Source organism: Musca domestica, unplaced genomic scaffold, assembly GCF_030504385.1.
Source record: "Musca domestica strain aabys unplaced genomic scaffold, Musca_domestica.polishedcontigs.V.1.1 33, whole genome shotgun sequence".
NCBI lineage: Eukaryota > Metazoa > Arthropoda > Insecta > Diptera > Muscidae > Musca > Musca domestica.
In genome coordinates, this window is record NW_026712312.1 from 3,293,486 (window position 1) to 3,310,734 (window position 17,249).

Below are 17,249 nucleotides of genomic sequence, written 5' to 3' on the forward strand. Positions count from 1 at the left end.
CAAAATTTTGAATAACCACGAAGCTGCTAAAACGCGAAATGAGCGATTATTTTCGAACTCAGCACATCCCAATATTTCTATAAACACAAGATCAGGTGTGAAGATGGGATATATGGGTCCACTCCTTCTGCTACCTCCCCGACAAAGGGGTCAAAATTTTGAATAACCATGACGCTCATAAAACGGAAAAAAAATCATCCGATTACTTTCAAACTCGGCACATTTAAATATTTTTATCAACGCATAATCAGGTGGGAAGATGGGATATATGGGCCCACCCCTTCCGGTACCTCCCCTACAAGGGGTCAAGATTTTGAATAATTATATCTCTAATAAAATTAAAATAAGCTTTCGATTCTCTTCAAATTTCGCACATCCCAATACTTTTACTAACACAAGATCTGGTATAAAGATAGTGGATGTGGGCTAACTTCTTAAGGTACCTCCCCCACAAAGGGGTCAAAAATGTAAATAACCATGAAGCTTATAAAACGCAAGATAATCCCAATATTTCTATCAACACAAGAATAGGTGTGAAGATGCTATATGTCGGACCATTCCATGAATAATTTTATCTCTCATAAAATGAGAAAAAGGTCCACAATTCTCTTCAAATTTCGCATATCCCAATACATTTACTAACACAAGATCAGGTGGATATGGGCTCACTTCTTGTAGTACCACCTCCACAAAGGGACTCAAATTTTTTAATAACCAAAACGCAAATAAAATGCGAAATAACCTTTCGATTCTCTTCAAATTTCACACATCGCTACATTTTTATTAGGACAAGATTACATATATCGGTCCATCCCCTCTGTAACCTCCTCCACAAAGGGTCATAATTTTAAATAATTATATCTCTCACAACTTGCAAAACAAGCCAGCGATTCTTTTCAAACTTTTCTCAAAACAAGCCAGCGATTCTTTTCAAACTTTTCTCTCAAGATCTGGCGTGAATTAAGGAATTAATCGGCTCACTCCTCCCGTACCTCCCCCACAAAAGCTATCATTTTTGATTAGCTGTTATTTACATAAAATTGATAACAAATGCCTAATTTTCTAAAATTTTGCACATCACAATATTTTTCCCAGTATTGGAAAAAGTCGAACACTTCGGCAAACTATTTCTGGTACTTCGCGCATGTTTCAACATTTTCGAGAAAATATCAAAATTAACTATATTCAAATCTAAATTTAACATTTCATCATCAAGACGTGAAAATATTTCCTGGAAAAATACTTAAAATCTCCCTCTAACGACTGCTCTAATAGTCAAATAATTTCATCCAACCTTAAAATTTCACATTCCAAAAATTTTGAAATACTTCAATATTTTTACAACTAGTTATATTTGCTTCTTTTCCCACTTACCTGTATTCTTGTATATCGAATTGGCTCTTTGGACATGTCGCGTTATGGCCTCAATGCTCGCCTCATCTGAACCCATTTTCTGAAAAAATGTATGATCCGCCTGCAGATACAACATGCACGTTATCTTACGATCATACAGCGACTTTACACTATTCGGGCTATCGCCATAATCCCCGCCACGATTGCTTAGCAAGCTGGTCATTAGCATGCTATTGAAATTGGGATTGTGTGGATTGGGCGCCATCATTATTTCCGGATTGTAATTATTGACAATGATATTGGGTTTTTTGGTGGCACCATTTTTGGTGATTATTTCCACATGGGTCTTGTGGATCGGTCGATCATTGCCCATGAAGATGGTGGTCCAGTTGTTGTTGAAGAAACCACCACCGCCGCCCCCGTTGCTGTCATTGAAGTCGTCATACGATGAGCGATTGTTGTAGGTGCTGACAATGATGTTTTTGTGTTTGGTGTAGGTTTTCCTCACATTGTTGTTGTTGTATGAACTGTCTCCATTGTTATTATTATTGTTGTTGTTGTTAGGATTATAATTACTAACAATTATGTTACGGTTGCGATTGTATTTCGTCGATGATGATGATGCGGAGGAGGACGAGGACGAGGGAGTAAATGGTGGTGGTGGAGTATTGGCAGTTGTGTCTGATGCTGCTCCTCCACCCTGCTTTGTCTGCTGCTGACCAGCATTACGCCACGTTATCACAGATGCTTGTTGCGTTTTACGCTTTTGTTCTTCTTCTTCTTCTTTTTTATTGGAATTCGCTAATGTAGCGCTTGAACTGGATTCAGAATTTGTATCCGCATTATGGTAAATACTGTAGTCATCATTATAGGGAACATCTAAATCCAAAGGCAACGGTGGGTCGTTTTTATGGCCATCGCCAGATGAAGCCAGCTGCAAGAGAAATGAAAACAAAAACAAATGTTAAAAAAAAAGACGGAAACAAAACAATGAGAAAACAAATTAAGGCAACCGGCAAAAAAATCGTATGGCCTAAAGGATTAATGACAGAGGCAGTTTGCAAAGGATTGCAGGAATACAAAAAAGAGGAGGACAATGGTGAAAGTTAAATCCATACAAAAGAAACAAAAAAGATGATTGATCCTTTCATGCCAGTCTTTGTTCAAAACATATGTGTTCATTTTTTGAGCCATTCATGGTTTTTGTTGTTGTTTGAGTTAAGCCGAAAATGATGGAAACTCAAGGCATAACAAATAAATTGAAAGGCATAATTTTTCATTAACACAGAACCTCTGCTGCAGAATAATATATACAGGGTACAGAAAATCTTCTTTTGTGCGGTAACGTTATCCACGATTGTAGAAAAATTATTCATGGTTAAATTGTATTGTGAAAAAATATTCCACATCATGTTACCTACTGGATATACAAATTTCTTTTGTTCGGAGACTCCCAATAAAATTTGATCTAGAATAGTTCTTCTTTTGGAACATTTCGCAAAAAATTAAGTCTAAAGGCAATTTTGACTCTGATTGGATACGTGTTAAATTAACAGTGAAAACGTTATATTCTCTTTTGGTACACACATTCGAAATATAATTTTCCTAAAAACTATTGTACCTAGATATATGGTTTTTTCTGAGATTGAAAACGAAATTTTGTATAGAATATTTCTTATTTGACAATTTTCGACAGAAACGGATTTCTATGTTACTTTCAGGCGTCAACTCGAAAAAAGTAGGGAATATTTTCGGTATTTTTTGTGGTGAGATGAAAAAAATGCAGCCATCTTCAGGCTGCTGTCATTTCTAAGCCACTCGTCCGACAGCTGTTAAAATTATTCCAGTGACAGTTCATTATATTGTTTACAAGCGTACAAAAGCATTTTGATGCGAATATTCCAGAAAAAAAGTTATTCATGATGGAATTCAAGCGTGATAGGGTGATTTCTTTATATTTGGTCGGAAAACGACAAGTGACAATCGTCCGAGCACTCCAGCATTTAAATGTGAATAAATCTTTTGTGTCTCGTACCATCGCTCGTTACCGTGATACTAGTAGCGTAGCCCAACGTCAAGGAAATGGACGGAAGAAAACAGCAACATCAGCAGAAATGGTTCGAAAAGTAAAGAAGCGATTGGATCTAAACCCGCTTCGCAGTGGCCGAAAAATGGCTGTGAGCTGAACATATCGCAATATTCCATTCGGAAAATATTAAAAAATGAGCTCGGGGTAAAGTCATTAAAATTCCAAAAAGTGCAAGAACATATACCGCAACATAAAGAAAAAAGACTTAAAAGAGCTAAAGAGTTGCTTCGCTTGGCCGAAAGTGGTGAAGTTCCGAATTTGGTTTTGTCCGATGAGAAAACATTCGTTGTCCAGCAGTTTGTAAACATACAAAATGATCGTGTTTACTTGCCAAAGAGGTCAGCTGAAAATGTGAACCTTCGGTTGGCCACCAGAACTCAAGAGCCGGTCATGGTGACCGCGTGGACCGCCATAACAGCCGATGGTCGCTCTCCGCTCGTATAAATCGACAGTGGCATCAGAATAAATGCCGAATATTATCGCCAAAATATTGTGGAGGGTGTATTAAAACCTTGGCCATGCAAACATTTTGGTCACAGACCTTGGACGTTCCAACAGGAATCACCACCATCGCACGCAGCACGCCCCACCCAAGAAAGGTTATAAAATGTGGTTCATCGCTTCATTTCCAGCGCACAAAGGCGACTAAAATCTCCGGATACCAATCCGTTGGACTATTGTGTCTGGAGTATTTTGGAAAGCATGGTTGGCACTAAAAGATATCAAAGTGCCGATCAGCTCAAGCTAGCTCTTCGTCGGGAATGGACCAAAATACCGCAGAGCCACATTCGGGCAGCGTGTGACGGTTTCATTGGCCATTTAAAGGCCAAAGATGACCAATTCGAACAAATCTAGACTTATGGCAAAATTTGATGCTATTTCCGACATTTTTTGGTGACTTATATCAAAATTTGCTGAGGAGGTTTTAGTCCTCATCCATCATCCTAGTTTGTAATATACACAAGTAAGTGCCCGCAACTTCGTCAGCGTGAAATCCACCTCAAAACTTTAGATTCGTTCCAACAGCTCATGTTAGGTCTTTTTATTCCCCCTACCATGGTATGAAATATACATTGTAGACCTCACAAGGAACATATATTCTTGATCATCATAAAATTCTATGCCGATTTAACGATGTCCGTCCGTCTGTAGAAATCACTCTAGCTTCCGAACGAGTTAAAGTAGGTAGAAATAGTAGTAAGTAGTACATTTTACTCAAATGTGTGCTTGGTCTGTAGGACTTTTGGTAAATTGGCTATAAAAGTCCATGTTTAGGTCTAGCCGCCATATAACAGTACCTCCCTTTCGGTATTTTGATAATTTTAGCGAAATTATTCACCGGAATTATTTAAAATTTCGTATCCTCAGAAAAATATCCTAATGGGTTCTAAAGTCTTTGACAGAAAATTGTCTATGCAGGCCCAGGTCTTCGTATAGTCCCCATATATCGGTATCTTCCTATATTTAACAAGTCTTCAAAGTCTTTCAAAGTTTATAACAAGTCTTCAAAGCATTTAATTTTTAAGTGTACCGAGGAGGATATAAGAAAAACCTTTGCACAATGGACCCACATCCATTTTTTTTGTTCAAAACTATTTCGAAGTCTCCATATGCAAACCCTAGAAACCAACAGTGACCTTAACATGAAGTCTCAGGAGTTCAGCTCTATTCCTTCACCAAATACTAAATTTGGTAGCATTTAGTGCGCACACCCGAAAGAATCTACATCTCTCTTCATATGAGATACCAACACCGATCCAGTAATTTTATAATAGTAATTTCCAGAAACCAATAAAGACCTCAATATCGAATTTCGGGATTCCAGCTCTATTCCTTCAACCAATGTCCAACTTAGTACGATTTAGTTTTTTTTCGTACAATTATAGCGCACATTTATGAAATCACCTCCATATCTGGAATTCAGATATGGAGGCAAAACGAGACCTTAGCATAAAATTTGAGGTTTTCAGCCCTATTCCTTCAATCAATACAAAATTTAATATCACTTAGTACTTCTTTCGAGCAACTTAAGTACACATTTCCGAAACTACCTCCATATCTTAACATCTATATAAAATTTGAGTATTCCAGCCTTATCCCTTCACCCAATACAAAATTAAGTAACATTTAGTACTTTCGTAAAATATAATACGCATTTCCAAAACCAACTCCACCTTATATCTTAATTACAGATACCAACAGAGTCCTCAGTGTTGAAGATTTCAACTACTAAATTTATTACTTTTCGTACAAATATAGGACACATTTCCAAAACCACCTAAAAATCTCAATTCCAGATACAAACAGAGACCTCTATATCGAATTTCGGTATTTTACATCTATCCGCTCACCCAATATAGTACCTATTTCCCAACCAGCTCCACATCTCAATTCTAGATGCTGATCACTGATCTAAATATTCAATATCAGAATTGTACTAAATATAGTATCATTCAGTATGTTTCGTACAAATATAGTACACATTTCCAAAATCATGTATTTATGTCCAGGCTGCACATAAACGGCGACTCTTGTACCAAATTTCAGATTTCAAGTACCTCTAGAACTTTTGGTACAATTATAGTACACAGTTTCAACACCACCCTTTTTCACAAGTCAACAGGGGCCCTAGTACTACATTTCAAAATGCCAGTCCTATCCGTTCACTCCAAACCGAAATGTTCCAAATTTAGTACCATTTAGTACAGTTCCCACACTTCGTACGTATTTCTAAAACCACCTAGATATTCGAACTTTCTTTCCAACCTTGATTCTCATACCAAATTTCAAGTACCGAATTGCTAACTACCCTTTGGTACATCTATCCGTTCATCAGTGACTCTCATTTCAAATTTCTTCTTCTAACTGATTTCGGTTTTTTCAATGTATATTATATTTTAGTATTTTGAATACACTTTCAGTTCGAATTTCCAAAAACCCAGGCTTTTCCCACGCCTTCGCACCAATACCGACACCAAATCAAAATTTGAAAATTCCAGCTTCATCCGTTGACCCTAAACCAAGCGGTTCCAAATTTAGCACGATTCGAACACGTAGCACATATTTCCAAAACCACCTTCACACATCAAACTTACTTGCGAACCTTGATTCTCATACCAAATATCAAGTACCATTTTAGAATTTTTCGTTCAGGTTGAACGAAAGCATAACAAGTGGAGAAAGATGTAAATGTTAATAAGTTCGGTTGTAAGATTGAGAAGACTTTCCAAAAGAGTTTTAGTTTTATTTAATTCTTTGGTTCCTCTTCTATTGAGCTTACGATCTCGTCACCTGGCTAAAAAATGTTTTTTGTCATAGAAGTTATTTTTAAAATAACTTCTGGGGAGAATATCCCAGACAAAAACAAGGGAACTGATGAGGATTGGTGGCTCTTTCCGAAACCTAGGTATTCCCTGCCTTACCCCCTGGTAAACATTACCATCGTTCTCCACTAATAAACAAACGTTGTTTTTATAAAAACAACAATAAAGGGATAAGCCTGACCATTTTGCAACAACAAAATACTACGGTATCCCGAACAAACAAGCCACACTGTTCTATTTTTCGTAAACTTAAAATTTGCCCAGTGCAAAGCTGTACAATTCTAGTAGATTTTAGTTCTTTTAATACACTTGTAGTCCGAAATTCCAAAAACTCAGAATTATCACACACCTACGCAATTAGACTGACCCTCGTGCAAAATTTCAAAATTTTTTGTTTCGACATATAACGTCACCTCCCGATATTCGGTATTTTGATGATTTTGCCACATTTTTTCACGGATTTGTCTAAGAATTGGGATTTGTAGATAATAATAGGTTTTAGCTCCTGTGGCAGAACATTGTAAATTTAGGTTCACGTTTTCTTATAGCGCACATATAACGATACTCACCGGTACTCGGTATGATTATGATCGTAGTTACATTTACCCATAAAATTGAAAATTTGGTATTTAAGGAGATTTGGCAGATGACAATCCTTGAAGTATAAAATTATCTATAGAATTTCCCATTTTGGTATGGCCCCCATACAACGGCCTCCCATCACTTTATGGTTTTTTGAAAAGTTTAGCAGCATTATCTAAACGACCTTGTCGTTTAAAGTGGAACACGTTTGAATTCAGATACTTTTATATAAAAATTTGTTGTTTATCCAAGGCTTGTGGTATTAAATGCAAAGACATAGAAGTGTAAAGATAGGACAAGACAGAGTCAAAATATGGTAACCCTGTGGAAATACCTCTGTTGTTACGATATAACAACATAGTTACCAATGTTAACTGATTTAAACCGATAAGGCAATATACAAATTTTCGGAAAGGCCCATGGAATAGAATTTTGAAACCAAAATTTTGGATTTTTCAATTTTTTATTTGTTATTCGTTTCTGTAATTGTGGATTTTATATTAATATGTCTTTGCCATGAGCTGTTTATCTATGTATTGTAGACACAAACCATTTGCTCAAAATGCATTTTGTCTAGTCTTTACCATTTTAGGTCTTTGTTAAATGTTCGGTCCGGCCGTACTTCATAGTTTGCTAGATTTTTACACTAATTCTTTGAAATATTGAATTTTGTCGGACAGTGTTTTTTTTTTACATTTGTTGACAAATTATTGTGTCGATTCATTGACCACATTTTTTAGATATTCTTAAATATTAAAAATATCCCTTGAAAACGATATTTAAATTTTTGCATAAAATACATTTGAAATAAACTATTTAATGCATAAGAATTCCATTTTCTATTCTAATCAAATAAACATTTTTAATTCCAATTTTCTTTCATCAGGAATTAAATTTAAAACCGTGGATTTAATTTCCTTCCATCCACACACTAGTTTCCTCCCTTCCCCCCAACGAAGCCCCACAACCAATGAAACCTTCTGGTAACTACCAGTGTGCATAGAAGACTCTTCAGGCCATATTGTATTTGTGTTCATCTTCAACGGGAGCCGGTTTTTTTTTGTGATTCCATTTCAGTTACTATTTCATTTTCAGTTCCGGTGAATGTAAATTGAAGGTAGGTTTTCTTCTGCCGTTGCTGCTGCTGATGTTTTTGTCTTCCTCTCCAAGTTCGCTTCTTTTTTTTCTTCTTCATCTTCTTTAATTCACGTTTCTATTCCCGTTTGAAGTGGTTAGGCAGCCCCAGGGGTCTACCAGCTTAAATAAAAGAAGGGGACTTTAGGGCCGTAAGCACTCTTAACAGCGGCAGCAACAACGACGACAACAACAAAAAACATAAATGACGTTTTAATTGGATTTATTTGGCCAAAAGAAAAATTACCCTTTCACATCGTCTTTCTTTTGGCTTGGCCGTTGTTCTTGTTGTTGCTGTTGTTGCTCCATGTTTTGTGTGAATGTGTTTGGTTTCATTGCTCGCATGCATTCATTTCATTCATTCACTCGGGTTTTTTCTCTCTTTTCATTTCATTTATTCTTTGTTTTTATCCTTACTAACAGTTGATGTTGTTCTTGTTGTTGCTGTTGTTGTTGTTGTCTAGTTTCTCATCACATTGTGTGGTGTTGCATTTTCCGAAAAGTTAGAAATTGCAACCGCAACCACTAATGTTAGAACAGAGAAAAATGAATGAAGCAGCAACAGAAGCAGCAGCAAAGTTTGCAATGCACTGTCGTCCCAACCACCATTGCCGACAGCAAAATAGATTGGCCACCATCAGTTCCCCTCGAAGGCAAGCCGTTCTTACCCATATTCTCTTGTTTCTTTTGGCCATCTCTTTGGACTCTTTTCCATATATATTTTATTTGATATCAACAAAAGTTTGTTAAGCCCGCTTTAGTCATTTTTAGTGTCCCCCTTTGTATTGGTGGTGTGCTGGCTGGCTGACTGGCCAAGTTTTGCAATTTAAAATGAACATTAAAATGTCCTATTCGGGTATCCTTTAGTATTCATACTTGCTACTACTCCAACCGACCATTATACGTTGTGTACGTTGAGAACAAGACATATTTTTTTTTATTTTATCTGTCTCAGGTCATACATTAAAAGTTGAGTATGTGAATGTGTCACAGCTATGGGCTGGGCAATAGATACCGGGGGGTAATGGACATTAAAAAATATTTTAATGTGTGGTTTTAATATAAAATATATGTGAAATCCTTTGAGGAAGGATTATTTGAATTTCTAAGAAAAGCTGTTGATCGATTTTTAGACAAAAAAAAAAAAAAAAAAAAAAAAAAATATATATATATATATATATATATATATATATATATATATATATATATATATATATATATATATATATATATATATATATATATATATATATATATATATATATATATATATATATATATTCGAATATTTAAATATATTTTGACTTCTGTTATGATAATTTAAATTTTTGGCCCTCTATGGGGTAGGTACCGAAGAAAAGGGCCAATAAAAAGGGCCTAAATAAATATGATCTAAGTATTGCTTCGCTTTATATGAGATATGTGATAATTTTTAGGATATGTTAAAATTTGCGTTGGGTACCAGATATGGTTGACTGAAGTACTCAGAATTTCATACTTCATCTAATACGGATAAAAATATTGGTATGATGAAAATTACAAGAAAATCGAACATTTATATTCAATTTTATGCGAAATCATAAATCTTATATTCATACATTCATATATTCTTTGTGGGAGCGGTACCAGAAGACGTTCGCAGATATACAGGGTGAGATAAAAAACTGCAACAAGTCTATCCATATTTTCTGCATTTTTTTTAAATTTTATGGCCTTCAAACGGCCAATAAAACCGTCACACATTGCCCGAATGTTGTTCTGCAGTATTTTGGCTCATTCCGGCGAAGCGCTTGCTTGAGGCGATCGACACTTTAGTATTTTTTAGTGCCAACCTTGCTTTCCAAAATACTTCAGACACAATAGTCCAACGGATTGGTATCCGGAGATTTTGGTGGCCATTGTGCGCTGAAAATGAAGCGAGAAACCTCATTTTGTACCCATTCTTGGGTGGCGCGTGCTGAGTGCGATGGTGCTGAGTCTTGTTGGAATGTCCAAGGTCTGCGGCCAAAATGTTTGCGTGCCCAATGCTTTAATACACCCTCCAGAATATTTTCGGGATAATATTCGGCGTTTATTCTGATGTCACGGTCGATTAATACGAGCGAAGAGCGACCATCGGCTATTATGGCGACCCACACCATCACCATGGCCGGCGCTTGAGTTTTGGTGGCCAACCGAAGGTGCATATCTTTACATCTGACCTCTTTGGCAAGTAAACACGATGATTTTGTTTGTTTACAAACTGCTGGGACAAGTGGCTTAGGAATGACCGTAGTCTGTGATTGGTTGCAGATTTTTCATCTCATTCTGGATATCACAATCACAACAGATTTTGCAAATTTAAAGAGATTCGGATTTTTATTTCGGATTTTATGATCGTTTTGTTTATTCAAAATGTTGACCCTTTGTGGGGGAGGTACCAGAAGATATGGTCCGATCTCTACCATCTTTATAACATATCTTGTGTTGGTAAAAGTATTGAGGTGTACCAAGTCTGGAATGGAATCGGATATTAATTTCGCGTTTTATGAGCTTCATGGATATTCACAATTTAGACCCTTTGTGGAAGAGGTACCAGAAGGAGTGGACAGATATATTTCATCTACACAGCAGATATTGTGTTAGAAGAATTAATTGGATGTGTGAAATGTGGAGAGAATCGGATTCTTATTTCGAATTTTATGATATTTTTGCTTATTCAAAAATGTTAGACTTGGTGGGGGAGGAATAATCCGATCTCTGCCAGAAGAAATTTTCCGATCTCTACCATTTCTATAACAAATCTTGTGTCGATGGAAATATTGAAATGTACCAATTCTGATTGGAATCGGATGTTAATTTGGCTTTTTACGAGCTTCATGGGTATTCAAAATTCTAACCCTTTGTGGGGGAGGTACAAGAAGGATTGCGCCGATATTTCATTACATTCTCACAGCAGATCTTGTGTTAGTAGAAATAATGAGATGTGTGAAGAGAATCGAATGCTTATTTCGAATTTTATAACCATTTTGTTTATTTAGAACGTTGACCCTTTGTGGGGGTGGTACCAGAAGAAATGGTCCGATCTCTACCATCTTTATAACAGATCTTGCGTTGATAGAATTGTTGGGATGTACCAAGTTTGAATGGAATCGGATGGTAATTATGGGGTTTCGTGGATATTCAAAATTTTGACCTTTTGTGGGGGAGGTACCAAAAACAGAGGACCGATGTATTACATCTTCATACCAGGCCTTGGGTTAATAAAAATATTGTGATGTGTTTAATTTGAAGACTGTCGGACTATTACATCACATTTTATGAGAGTTTTAATTATTCAAAATGTTAGAATGTTAGAAGGAGTGAACCGATATTGCTCATCACTGAACTCAATCCATTTTTTGAGAAAATAGAAAGTGATACCTTTGTTATTAGCAACATATTTGGCAAGACTGCTGTAAATAAACGCATGCACGTTTCGTATTTTGTTTCACTGTCAAACATAATGTCATTGAATTTTATTATTATACGCTCAGCCATATGGGTACGTAGGTTATTGTGCGCACCAGCCAGACAGACAGACGGACGGATGGACATCGCTAGATCGACTCCAAATCTGTTTTAGGACATTTGGAGTCGATCTAGCGATATCCATCCGTCCGTCTGTCTGTCTGGCTGGTGCGCACGATATCTCTCGAAGGGAGTATCCGATTCTTGGCACATCGTAATATTTTTATCAAACATATATCGAGTCCGGTCCCCCACAAAAGTTCAAACTTTTCATAGAAAATAATTTATTTAAAAAATATTTATTTATTTAGTAGAACAAAAAAAGATCGCCCAATTTTGAACAAAGTTCCCAATATATCCCAATATTTTCATCATTGTTAGGGTCAAAACTTTGAATACTTATAACTCATATAACAGTAAAATGAGAGTCATTTGTCTTGAAATTTCGCACATCGCAAACTTTTTACCAACACAAGATCTGGTATAAAGATGAAATAAATCGGACCACTCCACAATTGGTAGAAATTTTAAATTATTGTAAAGGGTTCCCCATATTCGACGGACCCATGGACCCATTCCAATCGATGAGGCTTGTCCGCAGGCAACATTCTTTGCGTCAATTGAATTTTGTACGGGAACAAACGCAAATCAATGCGAATAATCCGATGTAAAGTGGACCGAGCTATGCCCAACTGCTGAGAACGGCGTTATTGGGATGTTCTTGGGGACCTCTCAACACTGGCTCGTACGGCAGCGATATTCTCGGCCGATCGCCTTGGTCGACTTTTATATGGCCTCTTTGGATTAGAAAGAGCCTTACTAGTCGAAAATTGTTCGTATAAACGCTTAATGGAGTTCTTAGAAGGCGCACTTATCACATTTTTTAAAAGCACGTTGAGTTTTCACAATTGACTTCTTCTGTTGGATGTAAATTTCAACTGTTTCAGAGCGCTCGCGTGGCGTGTATTGGTTCATGGTAAAAATCTGCTTGGACTGACGCTTCAAACGCGGTATGTCATTAAGCGATGTGACATCTCTGTCAAAAGTTATGGCGTTGCCAGATGGGTCCGTCGAATATGGGCAACCCTGTACCTGCCAGAAAATGCGAAATAAGCAGCCGATTCTCGTCAAATTTTACACATCCCAATATTTTTATTAATTTTTTACTCCTTTATAATGTCCTATTTAAGGGTTTTTTCCACTATAATGAGCCCTAAACTGAGCCCTACATTGTGGGGTATTAGAGCATAAATGTCTGACTTAAAGTGGTACAACACAGACCCACATGTGGCCTTGAGAATATAACTGTATTTTAAATAAAAGCACACAATGAACTCCTTTTTCGAGCGCTGACTTTGAGATGAAGAAACGCATATAAAGAAGCAAATATTTTAATTCTTCCATAACGACATGACTATCCTTTACAACAAGATTTTGAAATAACAATTTTACATGTGTCCCCTTTCATTGACCTAATGCTGTAACTCCCCACCTCCAATGTATGTATTTACATGGAACATTATTTTACCACTCGTTGCTGCTGTTGAGGGCTTATAATGAAGTACTTGCCGAGTAATAAATATAGAAATAACAGAGAGTGAGAATCGAAAAGGATGAGTTTTTCGGTTGAAAAAAAAGAGGAATCCTCCTCCTACCTCCACCCATTGTATTTCATAACGACGACAAGAACAAATCACAACACATATACAAAGCTCCAGTAAAATATATGTATGCGTATTTGTCTCTGGTATAACACCGATATACATACGTACATACATACATATTGTACATTCTGTAACAACTGACCTCGTTTTCTAACCAAATGAATTTACATATTTGTTTCTATTCGTGTGTGTGTGTGCTCATGTGGTTGTTGTCAGGCCATGCTAACTAAGTAAAGTTAAATATGTTCATGTAATCGATGAGGACATCAATACATGTATAAGTAGCTGACAATTTAATTCGATTGCCACAAGAGAAAATCATTGTTGTCAAGGGGAGGGGGAGAGGTAGAGAGGATGATATGTTACCCTGAACAGGTTTTCTAATAATTCTTCATCAGAGATTAGTTTTCTTTTATGCGTATATATGGGTATGTGTATGTGTGTATATGTGTACAGATAAGAGCTTTAATCGATTCAGTAATTTATTGTTTATCATCTGACAATGTGCATTCGATTATAGCACCTGATATTTTCAGAATTGATATGCATTCTGATTAAAATTCCTGACAAGAAGCACAAAAATTGAATGCTGTAGAATTCTTAGTATGAAAGAAAACTAAAGGAATATAAATGAGAGGGAAATTAAATCTTTGAAAGGAAGAGAATGTATGCTGGTCCATCTGTGTTTCGTATGTCCATAAACTTTCGGAAGCAAAGGACAAGCAGAATTTTTTATTGTGCCTACAATTCGAAAATGGTTCGGGTTACATAGTTTATTACATGCGAAAGGCTTAAACCAATTTTAGTGCTCCCTCCGATGTGAACAAATTTTTTTTCATCATTCGTCATTATACGACTAAAATGGGTATATATCATTTGATACGGCCAAAACGTGCCTCATCGAAAGGTCGAAATTTTCAAAAAAAATATTTTACTGCACAAAAAGAGAAGGGATAATCTAATTTTGCTCCAACTTTGCTAATATTTGCATCAGTGCTAGGTCAGGTACGAAAATGAAACAATATCGGTGCACTCCGTCAAGTACCTACTCATAAAATGCGAAATGAACATTGGATTACATTCAGACTTGAAACAACTCAGTATTTCTATCAACACAAGATCTGGTTTAAGGCAAGTAGAGATCCGACCATTCCTTCTGATACCACCCCCACAAAGGGTCGAAGTTTTGAATAACCAAAATGATCACAAAATCCGAAATAAGAATCCGGTTATCTTCATATTTCACACATCAAATTATTTGGATTGGATATGTCGGTCCACTCTTTTTGGTACATCTCCCACAAAGGGTCAACATTTTCAATATCCATGAAGTTCATAAAACGCGAAATTAACATTCGATTCCATTCCGACTGGGCATGTCACAATATTTCTTTTAAAACAAGTTCCGTTATAAAGATGGCAGAGATGGCAGATCGGACCATTCCTTCTGGTACTTCCCCTACATATGCTTCAAGATTTTGAAAAACAAATTCCACAACATACAAACATTTTTGCTAACACAAGATCTGTTGTGAAGATGATATATGTCTGCGAACCCCTCTGGTACCTCACCCACAAAGGGTCAAAATTTTCAATACTTGTATCTGTCATAATAAGAACAGTTTGGGCCCAGTAATTAGTAATCAGTAGCTATTAGCAATGAGTATTCTAACCGTTATTCCAACATAGACATGTCATGTGCTAACCAAACTGCTACCAAGGGCCAATTAATAAATTCAAACCAGTAATGAATGTATAAAAGTGCTATGCTTAATATATAGTATCTCGACAAAATTTGGAAATGGTATATATAGGCAATATTTGATATCTTCTGCGGAATATCGTTGTTTGATGGACGTAGTATCAAATCGAATGAAGTATATACATGTGAGTTATGGAGCTATATCCAAATTTGAAACCATTTCAAATGATGGAAGCTATTCCGAAATTTGACCGAATGTGTAGGGTTCGTTCTTAGGTCAATCAAATAAGTTTTGCAAAAATTCTTAATTCTAGTCCTATTATTTGCTTACAAAAATTCATGAAGAGAAGTGATTCTATGGAGATTATCAAAAGAAACTACGGGTATATCTCCCATTCTTCGTCAAGTTACAAACCAATGCACAAACACACTGTATCTTGCACCACATTGTACAAGATACAAGACAACACAATTACCTCCAGTTAGAATTTTTCAACCATCAGACAACATTGATTAATAGATACCGTTATATATGGACTATGCAGGTACCTATGTTGAAATGTAATATAAGAATAATATGGTCCTCTACCCCCAAAGTTGGTTATATACAAATGTTAGCTAAATCGAGTGAAAATATTGTCAAGACCCTCGAAATGGGTAAAATCAGTAGGTACTCCGAAACTTGGACCTACATTGAACATTTTCTGGGAACTGATGATGATTGGTGGCTCTTTGCGAAATCCTGCCTTACCTCCTGGTAAATATTACATCGCTCTCCACGAAAAAAAAAAAAAAAAACAACAATATAGGGATTAAGTCTGACCATTTTGCAAACAACAAAATACTATGGTATCCCGAACAAACAAGCCAACAATGTTACATTTTCTGCGAAGAGATTTTGTACCTCCTTGATGCCACATAAGGACTAAAACAATTGAAGATGTGGTCTAGACTCCGGTAATAGCTGGCTTAAATGTAAAAAAAAATATTTGAAATCGGGCTACACCTGGTGGTCTGTACCAAAACGTGTACCGGCATGATCCATATTTTTTAAAAATGATTGCACATGTAACCTTAAAGCCTGCATCAAATCTTGGAATTTAAGATTATAAATTTGGAATTGTGAATTATCAAATCGTACGCATTTTTTGGTCGTGGTGAAGGGTCTTGTCTAAAGTTATGTTAATCTGGTTCACTAGTTAACAAACGTATGCAAAAATGTTATGGGGCGATCCCGATAACAAGTAAAAAAACATTAAGTTCGGCCGGGCCAAAATTTTAATGCCCTCCAACTTAGGGTAAAAGAAACATTAAAGCCCATTATGACCCACATATACCAATTTTTAGACATATTCATGGGAAAATGTGCCAAAAATGATCAAAACGTGGACCTATACATACACTGCTTCAAAAAGAGCTAGAACCCATCCAACAAATATCAATATCTAGACAAATCCGCGAATAAATGTGGCAAAAACAATTAAAATGCCGAATATCGGGAGGTACCGTTATATGGAGGCTATAGCAAAATGTGGACCTATGATTACAATGATTCCACAAGAACTGGGACCCATTAAGACCTACAAATACCAATTCTCAGAGAAATTCGTGAAAAAATGTGTCAAAAATCATCAAAATACCGAATATCGGGAGGTACCGTTATATGGGGACAATACCAAAACGTGAACCGATATATCTCATTTTCAATACCAACCATCCTAGACACAATACAAATTGCTCTGCGCTCTACGTCAAATAATGTGGGCTGTATCGTGATTTCAACAGACAGACGGACATTATGAATATATATACTTTATGGGGTCTACAACGAATATTTAAGGATGTTACAAAAGGAATGACAAAGGTGGAGGGTATAAAAATGCTTGAAATCGGGCTATACTCTTATATGTAGC

At 36.3% G+C, this 17,249-nt stretch overlaps 1 protein-coding gene across 1 annotated transcript in view; it reads right to left on the minus strand.

The window, feature by feature from the left end:
• The window catches only part of LOC101900641 (uncharacterized), a 489,471-nt gene that overhangs the window by 72,496 nt on the left and 399,726 nt on the right, over positions 1 to 17,249 (minus strand). Inside the window, exon 6 of the mRNA XM_059125281.1 lies at positions 1,375 to 2,287. Within this exon, the coding sequence (XP_058981264.1) occupies positions 1,375 to 2,287 (913 nt within the window). The remainder of the gene's footprint in view (positions 1 to 1,374; positions 2,288 to 17,249) is intronic.